An 18,247-nucleotide genomic window follows, 5' to 3' on the forward strand; every position below is an offset into this window, starting at 1 on the left:
ATGTAAACCAACTATGATCATTTTTGGTTTTGCTAAATTGCTGTGGCAGGTTTGTCCCAAACATTGCAACCATTTTCATGTCCTGCACAACTTTTTATGCCAAAACAAGAATTGGAAATGGGAAGATCAATGTGAAAGAGCCTTTACAGAAGCCAAAAAAGCTTTATTAAAGTCAGACGTCCTGACCCATATGACCCAAACTTAACATTGCAACTAGCATCATCATATGACGTGGCAGCAATTTTTTTAAATGAATATTCCTGTCAAACCAATTCTCTTCAATTGGTGAAGAGAAGCCAATAATTTTTGCATCAAGATCCGTTCTGAAGAAGGGTCACTGGTTTCAAAATATTAACCCTGCTTTTTCTGCAAAGATGATGCCAGACTTGCTGAGTTTCTCCAGCAATTTATGCTTTTGTTTCAGATTTTCAGCATCCACAGTTTTTGTTTTACTTTAGGGCCACAAAACTAACAATTGCCTTGTCAACCAGACCAGGTGTGTGTGGGGGGGAGCGGGGGGCATCGCCCACCTCAACTTCTGTGGAAAAAGTTAAAAGCAAGAAATGAGGCAATCATGACTTTTGGTACAGTCATAATTTCATCCTAATCTGGAGTATGAAAATCTGACCTCTGGAATAACAATCCACAGCAAATAAAATGTCAAAAGTAAAAGAAAACCTCTGAAGTTGTCACATTGTCAACCTTATACAAATGGCTTCTGGGGAAGAAAGTTTGCCATCCTTATCCAGTCTTTTCCAAATGGGAGTCCCACATCAATGCAGTGGACTTTTAACTGCAAACATAGTTCAAGATGGAGACCTACTATTGCCGCCATCTTCAGAAATGGGCAAAAATGTCAATCATGCAGTAATGATCAGATTCTAAAAGTAAACATAATTAAAAATAACAATTTTAATGCATATGCAGTTTCATTTAGATTTGAGATGAACATTGTTGCTTTTGGAGTTAATGTTATCCAAATATATTTTTCAATTCAGGGGGTATTTGTGGGCTAGTTCCTTTAGATTGATATGTGAGAAGCATTAAAATGCATCTTTATCAACCCTTATATGAGTTGATGTAATGCATTAACCAGCAGCATTTAGTGGAATATGATTTTTCTGACAACAAAGTTTCATTCCTGCCCACCAGGGAAAGTGTTTTAATTTGAGCTGATTTGTTACAAATTTAGACCTGCATGACTGAAACATGTTTTTACTGAGATCATGTTTAATTTACATAGCTGTCGGATAAGTCGCATTTTGGAGGCTCCAAGAGGCAATGCCCTTTTAGTTGGTGTTGGAGGAAGTGGCAAACAAAGCTTGTGCCGTTTGGCTGCATTTCTCAGTTCGCTGGAGGTGTTTCAGATTATACTACGGAAAAACTATGGCATTCCTGATCTCAGGGTAAGAATTCTGATTCCTAAGAAAAGGTAACTATGTTTTGACCTAAGAGTTCCTTACTACTTTTTTTTTATCTTAATGATTACACAGAGTGACATTGCTGCTTTATACATTAAAGTTGGAGTGAAGAACATTGGCACAGTATTCCTTCATACAGATGCTCAAATACCAGATGAACGATTCCTTGTTCTAATTAATGACATGTTGGCTTCAGGTAATAGATCATTTTAATTCAAATGTAAGTAATTCAGTTTGATACTTTCTCGTAATAGCACCACAGATTTCTGCATAAAGAGTTTGACAGGAATATTCATCCTTAGAACAGTTCAGACATATGATATTTAAAATGAGCAGAGGTCATTGGATTACTGAATAGACTTCATCAGTAGAGGTGAGGGGTCGACCGTAAAGACTAGTTATATAACATCCATTACCTCACCCTTTGTGACCCTTTTGAAGCATGCAAGCCAAACATAATTTGCTGCAATCAATAAATGCTGAATGCATTCAAGGAAGATCTTTACACTATTTAGCATGGCTAATGTGCAAACCTCATTCAAAGATATTTCAGAGACAAGTTTTGAGAGTTCGTCATCTTGGATACTTTTTGTAGGTCATTACATTTTAAGTATAGCATTTAAAAGGAAAAGTGGTTCAGCTATTTTCATAGCAAGTATATATCTTGAATCAGAGGACTTTTTGTAATAGGTTTTCTTTTGAGGTTACTTTATTCTGCATTAATTTATATGCATTTGCTGTATCTACATTCAAATTGAACTGCTGTTAAGTATGGTGCATTTGTTTTCGCCTTCAATATGAATACAGTTCAATTACATAAAACTAATAAGATAACATTCTTAGAATTAAAAGAAAAAAAGTTGTTTTGTAGATCTCCAAAAACTCAAACTATTTTAAAACCATTTCAAGTGCTTCTCTTAATCAGGTTTTCTAAAATCTAAAATAAACTCCTGATTAGCTGAACAACGCTACTTATGGTCTTGAGAGCCCTTTTATGGCATCAGTATGCACAGTAATCAAATATTTTCAAATGTTTCCTTGATGTCAAGGGCAGCTGCTCTCACCTTTCATCTGGCTGACAGCTCAGGCATGTATTACTTGATCGGAGCTGCAATGAGGTATAACTTGAGTTCTGCTACACCACTGTATAACTGTTCGATGTTCTTCTTAACAGTAATGTAAAAGTGAAAATATAACTCCAGACCCTAACTGATTCTAGAGCGGTGATATTGTGGGATATGACTAGAAGAGGCATTCTTAAACCACTTGAGTTTGACATCATAACTTCAGTACACCTGTCAAAATGGGTTTATAAATTGTTCAGAAAGATCATTCTGTTCATTGTATATGTGTATATTTATTATGTTTGATTGAATGTATGTGTTGAGTGTTAACTCATAATACTTGAATCACCATTCATAGCTTTAGACTAAGACTTGGCTAAGGGGTTAGGAGGTGTATGCTTGTAATGCGCAAGTCTGGAAATAAACCAATGAAAATTAACATGGCCACAGAAGGTACCTGCCCAGGTGAAGGTTGAAAGGTAGGAAGTATGGCCTGGTCTGCTATTCAATAAGATCGTGGCTGGACTGATAGTGGCTTCAACTCCACGCTCCCATCTACTTGCAATAACTTTTGACTCCCTTGTTGGTTAAGAATCTGTTTACTTCTGCCTTAAAAATATTGAGTGATCATGGTGTCTGGAGAAGAGAGTTGCCAAATTCATGACCATCAGAGAGAAAACATTAGTCTTCATCTGTAACTTAAGTGGTCTGCCCTTTAGTTTAAACTGCGTCCTCTAATTTTTTCCGTACGATGAAACAATCTTTTCACAACCACCTTGTCAAGTCTTTGCAGGATCTTGTCTGTTTTGTTAAGCTTACCTCTTCTAAACTCCAACAGATTCCGGCACAGTATATCCAAGCTTTCCTTAAAATAACAGCTCTATACTCCCCATCCCCCACCACCAACATTCTATCCCAGGGATCAGTTGAATGAACTTGTTCTGAATTGCTAATACATTTCTATCCTTTTTTTAAATGAGTACACCAAACTGAAATCTGTATCCCAGATGTGATGTCACCAACAGTCTGACAACTACAGCAAACCCTTTCATTTCGACATTAAATTTACAGTTTACCCAGTTAAAGCATTATTGTGTTACTTTAACAAACTTGATATTCCTCAGAATGATAGACACATATTAATGGCTTCAGATTATAAGAATCAGATCCACCTAAACAGTAAATTAAAGTTCCGTAAACAATTTCTCCATCCAACATGTCAAAGGTTGCAAATCGTGCTAAGGGATAAGAGTGTGGTTAATGGAGAGTATATAAAGTTAACAGACTAGATTAGTGGGAAATGTGAAACCTGTAAAAGAATTAGAGGCCACAACCACATCCTGCAGTAAGTGTTCTATTGGCAGATGGCTCGAACAAGACGGTTGCCATGAATTTAAACATATGATATGAAGACAGAAATATTTTTATTTTGCATTTTGTTGACCAAATTTAGCCTTTATACAATAATAGAGTAAGGACAGAAAGGCAATTTTAGACAAACTTTTGGAGAAAACTTATATATTTATATTCCTGAATTATTACAAAGGACAAATGCATAAAAGTAAAGAACGAAAAGGACTTGATTTTATAGATGCTAACACTTGCTGTTAGCTTCTAAGAAATCTGATGTGGATTTCACCTTTACCGGTGTCAGTTTGAATCTGGTGCCAAGTCAAGGAGATTTCTTGTTGTCCAGCAATGGTGATATCATCAACAAGATAGGCTCTCAGACATTGCTCTCTCAGACTGCAGAGCAACAAATAATCGCCACCGAATCTCTTTTATTTTCTTTCTAATAACATTTAAAATTTGTAATTGTGATATATAATTGAGATTAAGGTAAAAACTATAAAGTATCAAAAACTTCAAAAAAGAGAATTTCTATGTGAAATTATTTATAATGGAAAAATTTGACATTCAGCAAAGTGGAAGTTATTTTTTTCAGGGCTAGTGAGGCTGTTTTAGTGATAGTTATGAACATTGTATACTGCTTAAAACCTCATTCAATAAGGCGTACCTTTTTGAAGAACTTTTTCAGAAATACTGTTAATATCGAAGTGGAAGTTCTCATTAGTTCAGTAAAATCTAATCAATTGCAGTACATGTTCTAGAGAAGTCTAAAATCGCTGGCATCTTCTGGATTTCCACATTTAATTGCACTAGATTCCAGGTAATACTGGTTTTAGGGGAGTTCTGACACTGAATGCTAATATCTTGCGGTCATGACAAGTGCAAATCTGTGCTTAGTTCTATCCCTCCTTTAATTAATGTATTCCCTTTTCTCTGTAAAATGCTATTGCATTTCAATTCTGTGTCATGACATCCAAAACTCCTATCCATTTCTCACAAGAATGCCTCCTTAAATTGTCTATCAGACTTTTGATGTTATTACAACTAATGTTGGAATATACAATCATGGTTTGGTTCCCTCCTGTCTGCTGGTCATGATGTAAATTTAAATGCTTTACCTAGTCATTGAAATAGCCAATTTTATATTTTATGGTAGGTTTACTCGACCAGGTGGTCTAAATGCATGAGAACAGCTTTTGGCATCTCCAAACAAGAGTCTTTTGTGCTCATGACATCTGGACAGACACCAAAATGTTAGTGTACAAAGCAGTGTGGTGATCTCAACGCTTTTGTAGGCATCAGAAACTTGGACAACATACCAATGACATCTGAAGGCACTTGAAAAATTTCATCAACGCTGCCTTTGAAACATCTTGACTATCAGCTGGGAAGATAGAAGAACCAACTTCAGCGTGCTGAATGAAGCAAAAACAACAAGCATTGAAGCCCACGTCATTAAGAACCAACTAAGATGGAGCGATCATGTTGTTCGGATGACTGACGAACATCTGTTGAAACAAATCTACTCCTATCTTAAAGAACGCAAATGTAAAAGAGGTGGACAACAGAAGATATTGAAAGACGTTTTAAAAGCCAGCATGAAGAAATGTAACATCAACATCAACAATTGGGAAACCAATGCCAAGGACAGGAAACTCTGGCAACTTTCAAAGCCAACAGATGTGCAGAACTAAAAGAAAACAGAAAGTGAGGCAGCAACAACCAAAGCCCAGTCTGTCATCTGGAACGACTTGTCCTGAATGCTGAAGAACTTTCAAAGCCAAGATTGAACTCATAAGCCAGCTGAGAGCCCATAAATAAATCAACAGTATGAAGACCATCATCCTCAACTTCAAGGGATAGCCACGATGACAACAAAGGGCAGGTTTAGAATAAAAAGAACCAGGTTTCTTTACTGAACAACAAAATCATTAATTTATTCTAAAACAAGATTTATTCAACAAAGCCACAAAATTGGTTAATGCATAGTTGGAAATATGAAGGTATAAAAATTTATACTTTTAAATAATAATACAAACCAGCGCCCCCCCCCCACCACCACCACACACACGCATGCACGAACGCACACACACACACAGGCGCACATACATCTGTTTTTAAAAAAGGAAAATGTTCTCTGCAATAATTAATTTTGGAGAGAAAAGGCCAATAAATGTTAGTCCATAAAGGTAAAAAAAAGGTTAAGGTATGAAATCTTCAAGATGGTCTCAAACGGCTTTCTGGTATATGTCGATAGATACTTAGACAGTTGTCAGTGGAACTTATGCAGATGCAGTTAGTTCAGAGCTGATGAAGAATTCAGAGGCATTTCAAGAGAACATCTGAATTAGTGAACTGAATGTTCTCATTTTCAGCTAAAGCATTTTGTTGAGTTGGAGTCATTGCACCCAGTTCATCATGGCTCGGAGTGACTTTGCCATTGCAACCTTCCTATTAATTATGTACTTAAGCTCTACAGCACCTACTGGTGGAATCACACAGCAGAGGTGGAAATTTGCCACTGCCGAGACGTTTATGACATTCATGTAGTTGGCACCGTATTTTTTAGCTCAGCTGGTCACAATTTATGATGCTGTAAGGAATTTCCCCTTAGTTTTAGGTGCTCCACCATTATCACAGAAGAAATAACCCAACAAGCAACATTCACCCCACCACCCCACTTTCCTTGCTTCATGAACAGAAATTGCAAGGTGCTGGTGGACTGGGTGATCGAGAAGAAGGCAGTTATTTTTTTCCTGCTGACTGCCAAGTAGGCTATTTCACCAATCCCAGAGAGCCTGGACACACTAGCTTGGGTCAGTGCTGCATCTGGGTTAAAAGGAATGTCCATCAGTACAGCAAGAACGTCAGTGACCTTTTGAACTTTGCAAGGGGAAATGCTACCATTCTCTCTCTGCTACCTCACAGAGCCATATCACTCACTCTAACTCTGTCACGGCACTGAGTTCTCATCAAGTCTCATGCGCTACAATTCTCACTAGTGCATAGAACTTTTCCATTCAATAGCTCTGACACTTATCCTCCCTAATTATGAACCCCTCCAATTGTTCACACTTCCTATTCATTCACCGGGAACACCTCACCATTTGTCCTGCAAGACTGCTAACTACTCTTCACCATATTCAATCCCTCCCTTTGTGTCATCGATTTTGATAGAGGACTCTCCAGTTAGAGGCACAGTCAGATGGTGCTGCAACCAACATCAGAATAGTGTGTTGCCTCCCCAGAGCCAGGATCAAAGATATCTTGGAGAGGGTGCAGAATATTCTCAAAGGAGAGCAGGACCAGCAGGAAGTGATTGTACACATTGGAACTAACGGCACAGCAACTAAAAAGGACAAGATTCTGAGGAGAGAATACTGCAGTGAAGACAGAGTTGGACAAAGACATGGACAAGCAGTCAGTTGGCCCCAGCTGCCAGGTACCCACTGATTTGATGTTGGGGATTTGCATTGTCAGGTTTCTCTCAGAGGAGAGGAAAATAGAAAATGGACATCTACCACACTGATGCACTCAGACTGACCTAACTATAATCACAGATGGTAGTACTGGGCCTACAGCACTGACCATGGCCCAATCCCTTGATTCTCTGGACACTTGGACTCTTGTAGGAACAAGTGCATGACTGATCATGGCCAAATTTCTTGTGTCAAATCTGACAAGTTGTTTACCTGACTGTAGTGCCATCCTCCTTTAATTCCCCCTTGATCCTACTAAGAACGACTCCCTTTTGAATTTCAGATATGCCTATTTAGTTGAACTGCAGATTGTGTTTTCCATGTATGTTTTTGGCGCCTGTTATAAGTGTGACATTGATGTAGCATGGTCTTGAAGAGTGAGATGTCCACCACTTTAACTGTTCAGTGCTCCCCACTGTGACAATCTGCCTGCCTCTCCATCTGAGCTTTAAAAAACACAACACAAGCACAGAATAAATACAAAGTGAGTGAGTGCTAAGAAATCAAGCTAGGAACCATAAGATGTATCCTGTGCAGAGATGCATGTGTGTCCCTGTGTGCGAAGCAACCTGTCAGAAAAAAGCCAGGTGTACCTGAGTCCACAGTCAAGTCTTGAAGGGCTGTAATGGTGTTTAAGTTGGATGAAGAACATGCACCATGATGTGACAAGGCTGGCCATTTGTTGAAGGATGAAAGGTGGAGAAGGATGGTGTCCATGGAACATGTAGGGATATTGTAGTGAAGACAGAGTTGGACAAAGACATGGACAAGCAGTCAGTTGGCCCCAGCTGCCAGGTACCCACTGATTTAATGTTGGGGATTTGCATTGTCAGGTTTCTCTCAGAGGAGAGGAAAATAGAAAATGGCATATAAATAAAGCAAGTTGGGCAAACATTGAAGTGCAAATGCACAGAAATAAGGTTATTGCCACTCAATAGTTAGATCCTGAAGTCACCATTTAAAGCTTAAGGGATAATTGGAAACTTTGTTCTCAACCTCGAGATTGTGATTTTTTTTATCTCTTCTTATTTTCCCAACTTTCCTGACAATACCCAAGCCACTGCAGTGAGGGGAAATTTGGCTCAGTTTTTCGGTTACCATACTGGTCTGTTTCCATAGATGGCAAAGTGCTACACTGGATTCTTATTTCTTTACTGTCTATACAATTGTAAGTTGATGTGATACATCAGCTGTTTGTTCATAAAATCAACTAAAGGTTTTATCAGATTTAGGTTTCTTTAGTTCATTTAGCGTGACAAATTTAAATTGTCTTCATTGTTGCAACATTTATTTGCTTGATTCTATGTGACTTGCTTATTGCAAGATCTGATGTGTTGCTCTCATATGAAATCAGCCTGAGTCCACATAAGATTTTTTAAAAGTGCTGCTTTATTGTTCAGATCCTTCAAATTATACAGTCACAATCATAGAGTTGTACAGCACAGAAACAGACCCTTTGGTCCAACTCAACCATGGCATACCAGATATCCTAAATAAATTTAGTCCCATTTGGCCCATATCCCTCTAAACCCTTCCTGTTCATATACCCATCCTTATAAAGGTTTATGAGGGGCATGGATAAGGTAAATAGACAAGGTAGCACTGGGACTAATCCAGATATTTCTGTCCTAGAGGACACTTTTTAAATTCCTGCTGTATTCTCTCCTCAGAATCTCGTCCTTTTTAGTTGCTGTGCCGTTAGTGCCAATGTGTCCAATCACCTCCTGCTGGTCCTGCTCTCCTTTGAGAACACTCTGCACCCTCTCCAAGATACCTTTGATCCTGGCTCAGAGGAGATAATGCACCATTCTGATGTTTCTGATGTTGGTTGCAGCATCATCTGACTGTGCCTCTAACTGGAGAGTCCCCTATCAAAATCGATTGCTTGGAACCTGATGTACTCCTTTTTATATTACACCATCTCAGTGCCAGAAACCTGGCAGTGCTACATTCTCCTGAGAGTCCATCACCCCCCCCCCCTACATTTTTCAAAACAGCATATACCTGTTTGAGATAGCCACAGGTGACTCCTACATTGCCTGCCTCCCTCTCCAACCTTTACTGGATGTCACACATGTACCTGATGTATCTTCAGTTTTCCTCCCTCCCTATAACTGCCATTCATCACACCCCTAGCTCCTGTAAAATCCTCATTACCGCTCACTGCCGCTCCAACTGATCCAATAGATTCGCAACCAAACACACTTCCTGCGACATAACTATCAGTAATATGGAAACTCTCCCTAATATCCTATACCCAACAGGAAGAGCACATCACTGTACTAAAGGCCATCTTTGCTCCTGAACAATCTACAGACCCAGAAATAGCAAAGTCCTACTGCTGTAAAAACACTGTTCCAGACTAGCTTAGTATCAATGCTTTTATATTTTTAAAGTTCAATCAAGAAACCTATCTCAATGACAATATATAAATAAAAAAATCCATTCTAACCCATTATTGTAGATCTCCAGAGGAAAACTAGTAAAGTTACATTATAAGAAGCCACTTAGCTGCTCTGCTGCTGTGAGTTCCCACACGCAAGGTCAGCTGTGAACTTTGTTTATTTTTCTTACAACAAACCTTGATGTCCAGAGATACTTGAAAACAGACAGCAAAGGCCGCAGCTGTGCAGGTTACTGCTTGATCAGACAGCAATGTAGATTTCTTTTTCCGTTTAAATTACTGCTAACAGTCACTGCCCTCTGTCTGTCTTCCTTGTTTTTACAGTGCCGTTGTTTTGATTTTTTTCTCTCTCCAAAGTTCCAAAACAGTGCAATGGCTTATAAAACAGTAATTACAGCTCCTAGAATTCAAGGAAATCCACTCCAACACTGAAAATACCTCAAAAAGGAGCAACTCTTACAGCCACAATTTTATACTGTCCTCCATCTTGGGTTACCCAGAATGCAACATAAATTCTCAACCTAGGCTCTCATCTAAGTGTAATTAAATACCCAAATGCCTCATCATCTAATTAGTGACATGCATGAATGGATAAACAAGATTCCCACTATCCCTACCTATTATCTAGCGAACCCACAGCCAAGGGAATGGACTTGGCAGAATCAAAAGGGAAAGAAGACCCTGCTGAGTTTGACTCTAGTCTGGCACTGTGAAGAGACATGAGAGGTGTATATAAGGTAATTTTCTATGTTCTCTGCAATTTTGCACTTGTGTACTTTTTAACCTCACTTGATCAAGCTTTTTGCCCTCTTCCCAATTCTCAGACTTCCTGCTTTTTCTACCAGTTTTGTGTGTTACTTCTTTGAATCTAATACTGTCCCCAATTTCTTTGGTAAGACAGTGTAATTGAGCCATCTTTCCTGTTTTATTTTTCAGCCAAACAGGAATGAATAATAGTTGTAATTCTTGCACTCGTTTGTTTAACAAGAACCATTGCCTATCCACTGTCGACCTCTTTAGTAAAATTCCCCAGTCCATTTTTGGTAATTGTTACCTCGTATCCTTGTAGTTCCCTTTCTTTGCTTGAAGGAGAAGTCTGCTATCTTTGCCTAGTCTGACCTAAATGTGACTCCAAACCTGAAGCAATGTGGTTGACTCTTAACTGCCCTCTTTAACCCTAGCAAGCCCCTCAGTTGAACTCACGATGTCAGTGATACCATTAGCATACTTTGAGGATCGATTAGCTAAATAGAAACACAGTAGGCATAAATGTTTCATTTCTGGATTGCCAAGATGTAACAACTAGAATGCCATGGGGATCAGTGTGGTGGCCTTAGCTGTTGTCAGTCTAGATCAATGACTTGGACATAGGGACCAAATATATGGTTGCCAAATTTGCTGATAACACAGAGAGGTAAGAGAATGTGTTGAGAGGAGAACATGAGTCTGGGAAGGGACATAGACAATACAAATGAGTGGGCAAGAATATGGCTGATTGAATCAAATGTGGGAAGAGGTGAGCTTCTCTGCTTTGGCTGGAAGAATAAAAAAAAGCAGACACACATTTGCCTACAAAAGGGTGTTTCACCTAATGCCACAAAGTTTGTATTATTTGCTGTAACATAGGAAACTGGGCATGGATATCACATTGAAAAATCTAACAGTCATTTGCTATAACTAATATTGTTCACAAACCATACATTCCTCAGGCTCATAAGTATCCTAGTTAACGTTGTTATTAATTTACAATAGTTAAGTATGTTTTCAAAAGAGTATCATGCTTCAAGAGATCTGAGGTAAATTGGAATTTGAGTGTTTGATGATATAATGCATACATCTTTAAAGTTATACTGTCATAGCATCCATAAGACATGACACAATGCATTTTAAATTGGGAGAGATTTCAGAACACTGTCATGCAGAGGGATCCAGATGTCTTTCTTAATGGATCACAAAATGTTAACATAACGTATGATTAGGAAGGCAAGCAGAATTTGTTTATTGTAATGGAATTGGAATATAATGGAATCCCCACATGGTGGAAACAGGCCATTTGTCCCAACAGTCCACACCAACCCTCCAAAGAGCATCCCACCTAGACACATTCCCCCCCCCCCCCCCCCCCCTACTCTATCCCTGTAACCCTACATTTCCCACAGCTAATCCAACTAGCCTGAACATCCTGCACACTATGGACAATTTAACATGGCTAATCCACCTAATCTGCACATTTTTGGACTGTGGGAACAAACTGGAGAACCCGATGGAAACCAGCCAGAACACCCGGTAGGGAAATTCTATAACAGTTGGACAGAGTATTGGTGAGAAACACAAACCAAAGGAGCTGGCTTACCAACAAGCAAAGACAGAAGTAAAGGAGAATCTACCATATGAAAACAGTTAGCGGAAAAACAAAGCAAAGAAAATGCAACACTTACTGACATGAATGATATCCTTCACTGCCACAAAAATTACGTCTGGCCGACTACACAAAGACAAACGTCTTGGAGACCACTCTCTGTCTTCTTTCAACTAGCCAATTTCTGATCCAAACCTTTAAGTCACCCTCAAATTTTATGCCTCCATAGTTTGTGCAATAACCTATCATGGGAACCTTATCAAATTCCTTACTGAAATCCATGTACACCACATCAACCGCTTTACCCTCATCCACCTGTTTGGTCACCTTCTCAACGGTCTCAATAAGGTTTGTGAGGCATGGCCTACCCTTCACAAAATCATGTTGGCTATGCCTAATCGACTTACTCATTTCTGGATGATTATAAATCCTATCTGTTGTAACGTTTTCCAACACTTTACCCACAACTGAAATAAGGCTCACTGGTCTATAATTACCAGGGTTATTTCTACTCCCCTTTTTGAACAATACTGGCCTTTATTTCAAGGGGGTTGCAATACAAGAGTAGGAAAGTCTTACTGTAACTATATAAGGTGCTGGTGAGACCACATCTGGAGTAGTGTGTGTGGTTGTGGTCCCTTTATTTAAGGAAACTTATAATTTCTTTGGCAGGTCAGAGAAGGTTCACAGGGATGATCCTTGGTACGGAAGGATTATCTTAAGAGCAAAGGTTAATCAGATTGGGAGTCTATTCACTGGAATTTAGAAGAATGAGAGGTGATCTCATTGAAACACACAGGATTCTTAAGGGACTTGATAGGGTAAATGTTGAGAGGATGTTTCACCTCATGGAGAGTCTAGGATCAGAGGGCATAGATGCTGAATAACGAAACACTAATTTATGTCTCAAATGAGGAGGAATTTCTTCTCTGAGGCTTGAGTGTCTTTGCCACTCCTTACCGCAGAGAACTATGGGAGCAGAGTCCTTATGTATACTAAAGTGCAATATAGATTTTTGATCAGTAGGGGAATGAAGGGTTACAGAGAATGGGCAGGAAAGTGCACATGAAGAATGTTAGATCATCCATGATCCTAGTGAAAGATGGAGTATGCTTGAGGGGCTGAACAGCATAGTCCTGTTCCTATTTCTTATAATCTTATAAACTGTGTAAGAATAATGCATACTTTATAAAGAAGCCTAATCTGACTTTTTGAAATAAGGACCCCATATTAAAAATGATTCCATGTTTCATAACTGCTGTTGTTGATTCAATGTCAGTCAAACTGCACACAGTTTACCTTGGCAGCAATCATAAAGGGAAGCATTTAGGATTTCATTAGTCTTTGCACCAGACTCTCGATGTGTAAAAATTAAAGGGCACCACAAAAATTTCAACACAATTTACTTTGCTTTGTGAAACAGTAATTCATCAATGTTAGTATAGCAACCATTTTAAGCTTTTAATCTGTGTATGACAGGATGTGAAATGTTTTTTTAAAGCAGCACTCCAAGAAAAACTCTAGACACCAGAGTAGGGGAATTCTCAACCGAAGGGAGAACAGAAAGAAGGTTTTTCAGAAATCAGCTTCAGTTCTGTTGAAAGAATGCAGGTGATCTGCAAGTGCCATAACCACAGAACGAGTAAAGAGAAAGAAATGTTTATTCTACTTCCCAAATCCCACTCTGCTTACTGAGATCACAGGTTCAAGCAAACTCCTACTATTCAACTACATAACTGTCATGCTTGTTGAATTCTGGCTTCTGGTTTTCAACCCCTTCACGTCAGAAAGGCTAATCTTCAAACAAGTGACAGATCTGCAGTGATAACTGTCTGATCTTACTTTTATCATTATGCATATCGTCCTATCCATTCCTACTCTTAATTTTTGTATTTTTAGCTCATAACAGTATTAGCTTTTTACTTGGCAATTTTCAGATAGAGTTGTGCAGTAACTAATCTTTGATCTTGATTAAGAATAAAGCTTTGCTATTGTCCATTTGTAAATTAGAGCATGTTGAATAAACTAAAAAGGGAGCTAAACAAGCAACAAAAATTTAAGTTTGCATTTCACACAATGGGTATGCTAATGTGGTCATGACAGTAGCTTCATGCAATAATAATACATTTATTATGTTTAATGCCTCTGGAATAGTATATTAAACAATTTTGGAGTTATATTCTGTAGAGTAAGTCTCCATTCATTCAACGCTTTCAAATTAACTAACCTGTAGTTTTGCCCACTACCACAAAGATTTTCTCCTCAATTCTGAATGCAGCTCTTTTTGCATAAATTCTGTAGGCACATTTTCAGTTTAATTAATGGTTTATCTTTACTCACTATGGTTTGGCAACATTAATAGGTTTGCTTATATTTGACCATAGTTTCAATCTATTTTAATTTCGAAAACTAAAGAAATATTTGTACTGAAACTTTCAACACACAAATGCACTATTGTGTTTCAGGGGATATTCCAGATTTGTTCAATGATGATGAAGTGGACAGTATTATATCTACCATGAGAATGGAGCTTCGAGGTCTTGGATTATTGGACACCAGAGAGAACTGCTGGCATTTCTTCATTGACCGAATTCGCCAACAGTTAAAGGTCATCCAACATTATCCTTATTTCACTTAATCTGTTAATTATAAATGATATCCAGTATACTAATTTCTACTGCACCATTAAAATTTAGTTATATTTCTATGAGGAAAATAAGTTGTATCATGTTTCCATATTAGAAATGTGTATAGCATGAGAAAGCTATATAGTTAAATTCTTGATTTAACAAAAAAGTGAATATGTAATATTTTCTCATAGCAAAATTCTGTACACTGCCACAGCTTATTTTAGTTTCTATTCTCACAAAAGTGTCAGGTGAATGTTAATTATAGGGGGAAAAAATGAATATCTTTATTGTTAAGGCTATCTTTTGTCAGCATTTTGTATCTTTAGCTATTTGTCAGGGATTAGTATATTTCCGCTGTTTCATATTCTAGAAGTATTATTTTGAAAATATTAGAAATAGTGGATTTAATATTGATTTTATCTTTTGCTTTGGCACATAAACAAGAATATTTTTGACCTGACATTTAACACTGCGATTCAGAACAGGTTTTAAATGGTAATATTTCATTAAGGTTTGTAAAATAGTCTGAAAAAGAAACATCTATAACTTATAAAGTTTTATCAATAGGAGGAATATCTGATAAACTAATAATTGTGATTAAAAACAGCAAGTGTTAAAAATACTTAGATGGGACTTGAACCGAGGCCTTCCAGTTCAAAGGCTGGAACACTGTGCTGTGAAGAATATTGTGAACCTACTTGCACTGACGTGCCCAGCACCAAGGTTGACGTAGGAGGTGTTGCTAAACAAAAAAAAAAGTGTTATTTTTAGTGATCAAATGACATAGGGAATTTCAGCATGAACTTCTCAATCTGTGCTTTATAATGTTTTTTAATCTTTGAGACATCCTTAACCTTCAGATTCTCACCACAAGACAAAGTTCTAACACATCAAATGTTGCACCTAGTCTTGTCTGCTTGCCTCACCAGTTGAGCTGTCCAACAAGACTGCACAGCTTCTCCATTCCAACCTTGGTGGTTGCTGAATGTTTTTGGTATGGATCTGGCACAAGCAAATTTAGGATTGACATGCTCCAAATAAGATTGTTGATGTAGAATTACTTCTGGCTTGGCCTGCTTTATCTCCAATTTTAAAGCATAAGAAACTTGATTAACTATTTTATTGATGATGGAATTTGAATTCAATATACCAAACAAATCTGGAATTAAGAGTCAAAATCTAATGATGACCACGAAACCATTGTTGATTGTTGGAAACACCCATCTAAGTCGCTTATGTCGTTTAGGGAGGGAAACTGCCATCCTTGCAGTCTGACCTACGTATCTTTGGACTCACAGCAATATTGTTGACCTCTGGACACTTAGAGATGGGCAATAAACACTGGTTTATCCAGCAACATTCTCATTCTGTGAATGAATAAAATTTCTTCCAAATTTAAGCAAGAACATTCTTTTCAAATTCATTAGTGCTATTCGTAGAGATCATCCATGTGACTCATAAAGTTGCCTGAAAGTTCTTCACTACTTGTCATGCAGGATCAGCTTTGAGTTCTGTTCGCCTAACTTAAGGCCTCTCCCAAAAGTTACTCAACTAGGGAAACACCATTCAAACCATAAATGCGTTTTGTTAAACTTCCAGATTTTCCCTTCTATGTCAGATGCTTCCTTCCTTCAGAAGAATCAACTTTTCTTTCTCAAGCAGGTTCCTTGCAGGAAAATTGCTTTTACAACTATGGACTTGCACCTCCATGAATCAGGACCTAAAATAGTCAAAATAAAATTCAAAATAACTTTTACAGCTGTAGTTGAGTCAGCATTCTGTAAAACCTCTGGCTTCCAACCCAGCCTTAACATTGTAGGTTCTATTTATTAGGATTTCTTTTCTGTACAGCTCCATCTTTCTGACAAAGCAGGTTGACCATTATCTGCAAACTCTGAGTATACACAAATTCTTTCCACTTGCCTAACTATTACTATTTTATCTTCTAATATATTGATGGCTACAAACACCCCTTCATCAAGGGGACTTCTGCTTCTGATCTGCTTCTAAGAAGGTTTGGTACTTGTGACTCTGTCCCCTTATTGGGCTGTACCTCTCCCTTATTCAGGTGTCTGTAGATTACTCCTCACAGACTGTTTACTATCTTTGCTTTTTACTTTACATGACCTTTTCCGCCACCTAGTCATATCTTCTGAATTATTGCAGGTAGTTCTGGGATATTGCACATTTTGGAGTAGAGACTGTGCTGCTGGAAAAGCACAGCAGGTCAGGCAGCATCCGAGGAGCAGTGGGCAGAAGCCCTTCATCAGGAATTTTGTGCATTTTGGCAGTGTGACTTGACTATAATGACGCTGAGGCATTAGAGAATGATATTTTCAGAATGCTTACCTCTGTTCCCAAAAGTGCAATTCCAGCGGTGGTAGTTTCACGTGTTTTGTTCTGCACATGCATCGATGTTTACACTGAAGTCTCTGCACTGTTCCCTAATGTGCTATTCTGCACATGCGCATGTGTCAGCTGCCAAGAGAGCAGCTTCCTGTGATAGGCACACTACTTCTAGGTTATCTCTTTCTTTGAAAAAAAATGAAGACAAGAATAGTGACAAGAATGTTAATAAGCATCCTGGTGATAAAATTGCAGGTGGTGAGTGCAAAACAAAAAGGCTATAACAATAGAAATAGAAAAGAAGCTAGATATTATCAAGCATTTTGAGCATAAAGAGAGAATATGTGATATGGCTCGTTTAACAAGATTGAGGGAGTCTACCTTAAGCACCATTAGAGGCAATGCTGAAAAGATTAATGCCAGCAAATCTGAGAGCTAAAGGAACTTGAGGAGATGGAGAGGTTTTTATGAGTTTGGTTAGAAGATCAAACCAAAAAGTGATCTGGGACAATCTTTCTCAGTATAAAAGAGAAAGCCTTATCCATTTATGAAGATCTAAAGGAAAATGCTCAACCTCCTGCTGATGTCTTGCCTTCAATGGTAGCAGTGGGTGTTTTATTGCTTTTAAGGACCGCCAGGCATTCCATAATGAAAAGTTAATTGGTGAATCTGTCTGTGCAGACGTGGAGCATACACTGGTGTTTCCTCTCATAGTAAAAAAATTTGATGAAGGAGGCTACACCTTGGATCAGATCTTCAATCTAGTTGAGACAAGTTTATACTGGAAGCGAATGCTAGCAAGAACCTACATTTCTAAGAATGAAGCATGTGCTCCAAGTTTTAAGGTGGCAAAGGATTGTATGACTGTGCTGCTGGGTGCCAAAGCAAGTGGTGACTTAAAACTTAAGCCTGTGGTAGTGTACTAATCTGCCAATATATAAACCTTGAAGAGTTACCTTATTGTGACTCTAAGCGTCTACCTCAGGTCAACCAAAAAAGGTTGGATGACGGGGCAAACGTTCTATGACCTTATTGTTGATGTTTTGGAAGATGTTTTTTGACAGTATTGCAGGCAAAAATATTTGGATTTCAAGGGTCTCCTCACCCTGGATAATGCACCAAGCCAGCCTGCCACCATTGGTGACCTTTCTGAAACAAATAGTGCTATATCTACCTCCAAACATAACTTCTCTC

General features: G+C 38.3%; 1 protein-coding gene across 1 annotated transcript in view; it reads left to right on the forward strand.

The window, feature by feature from the left end:
- dnah9l (dynein, axonemal, heavy polypeptide 9 like) overlaps positions 1 to 18,247 on the forward strand; it is a 428,305-nt gene that overhangs the window by 262,742 nt on the left and 147,316 nt on the right. The window contains exons 54-56 of the mRNA XM_072579200.1: positions 1,244 to 1,406; positions 1,494 to 1,617; positions 14,543 to 14,685. Of these exons, the coding sequence (XP_072435301.1) occupies positions 1,244 to 1,406; positions 1,494 to 1,617; positions 14,543 to 14,685 (430 nt within the window). The remainder of the gene's footprint in view (positions 1 to 1,243; positions 1,407 to 1,493; positions 1,618 to 14,542; positions 14,686 to 18,247) is intronic.

The sequence above is a fragment of the Chiloscyllium punctatum genome, chromosome 10 (assembly GCF_047496795.1).
Source record: "Chiloscyllium punctatum isolate Juve2018m chromosome 10, sChiPun1.3, whole genome shotgun sequence".
Taxonomy (NCBI): domain Eukaryota; kingdom Metazoa; phylum Chordata; class Chondrichthyes; order Orectolobiformes; family Hemiscylliidae; genus Chiloscyllium; species Chiloscyllium punctatum.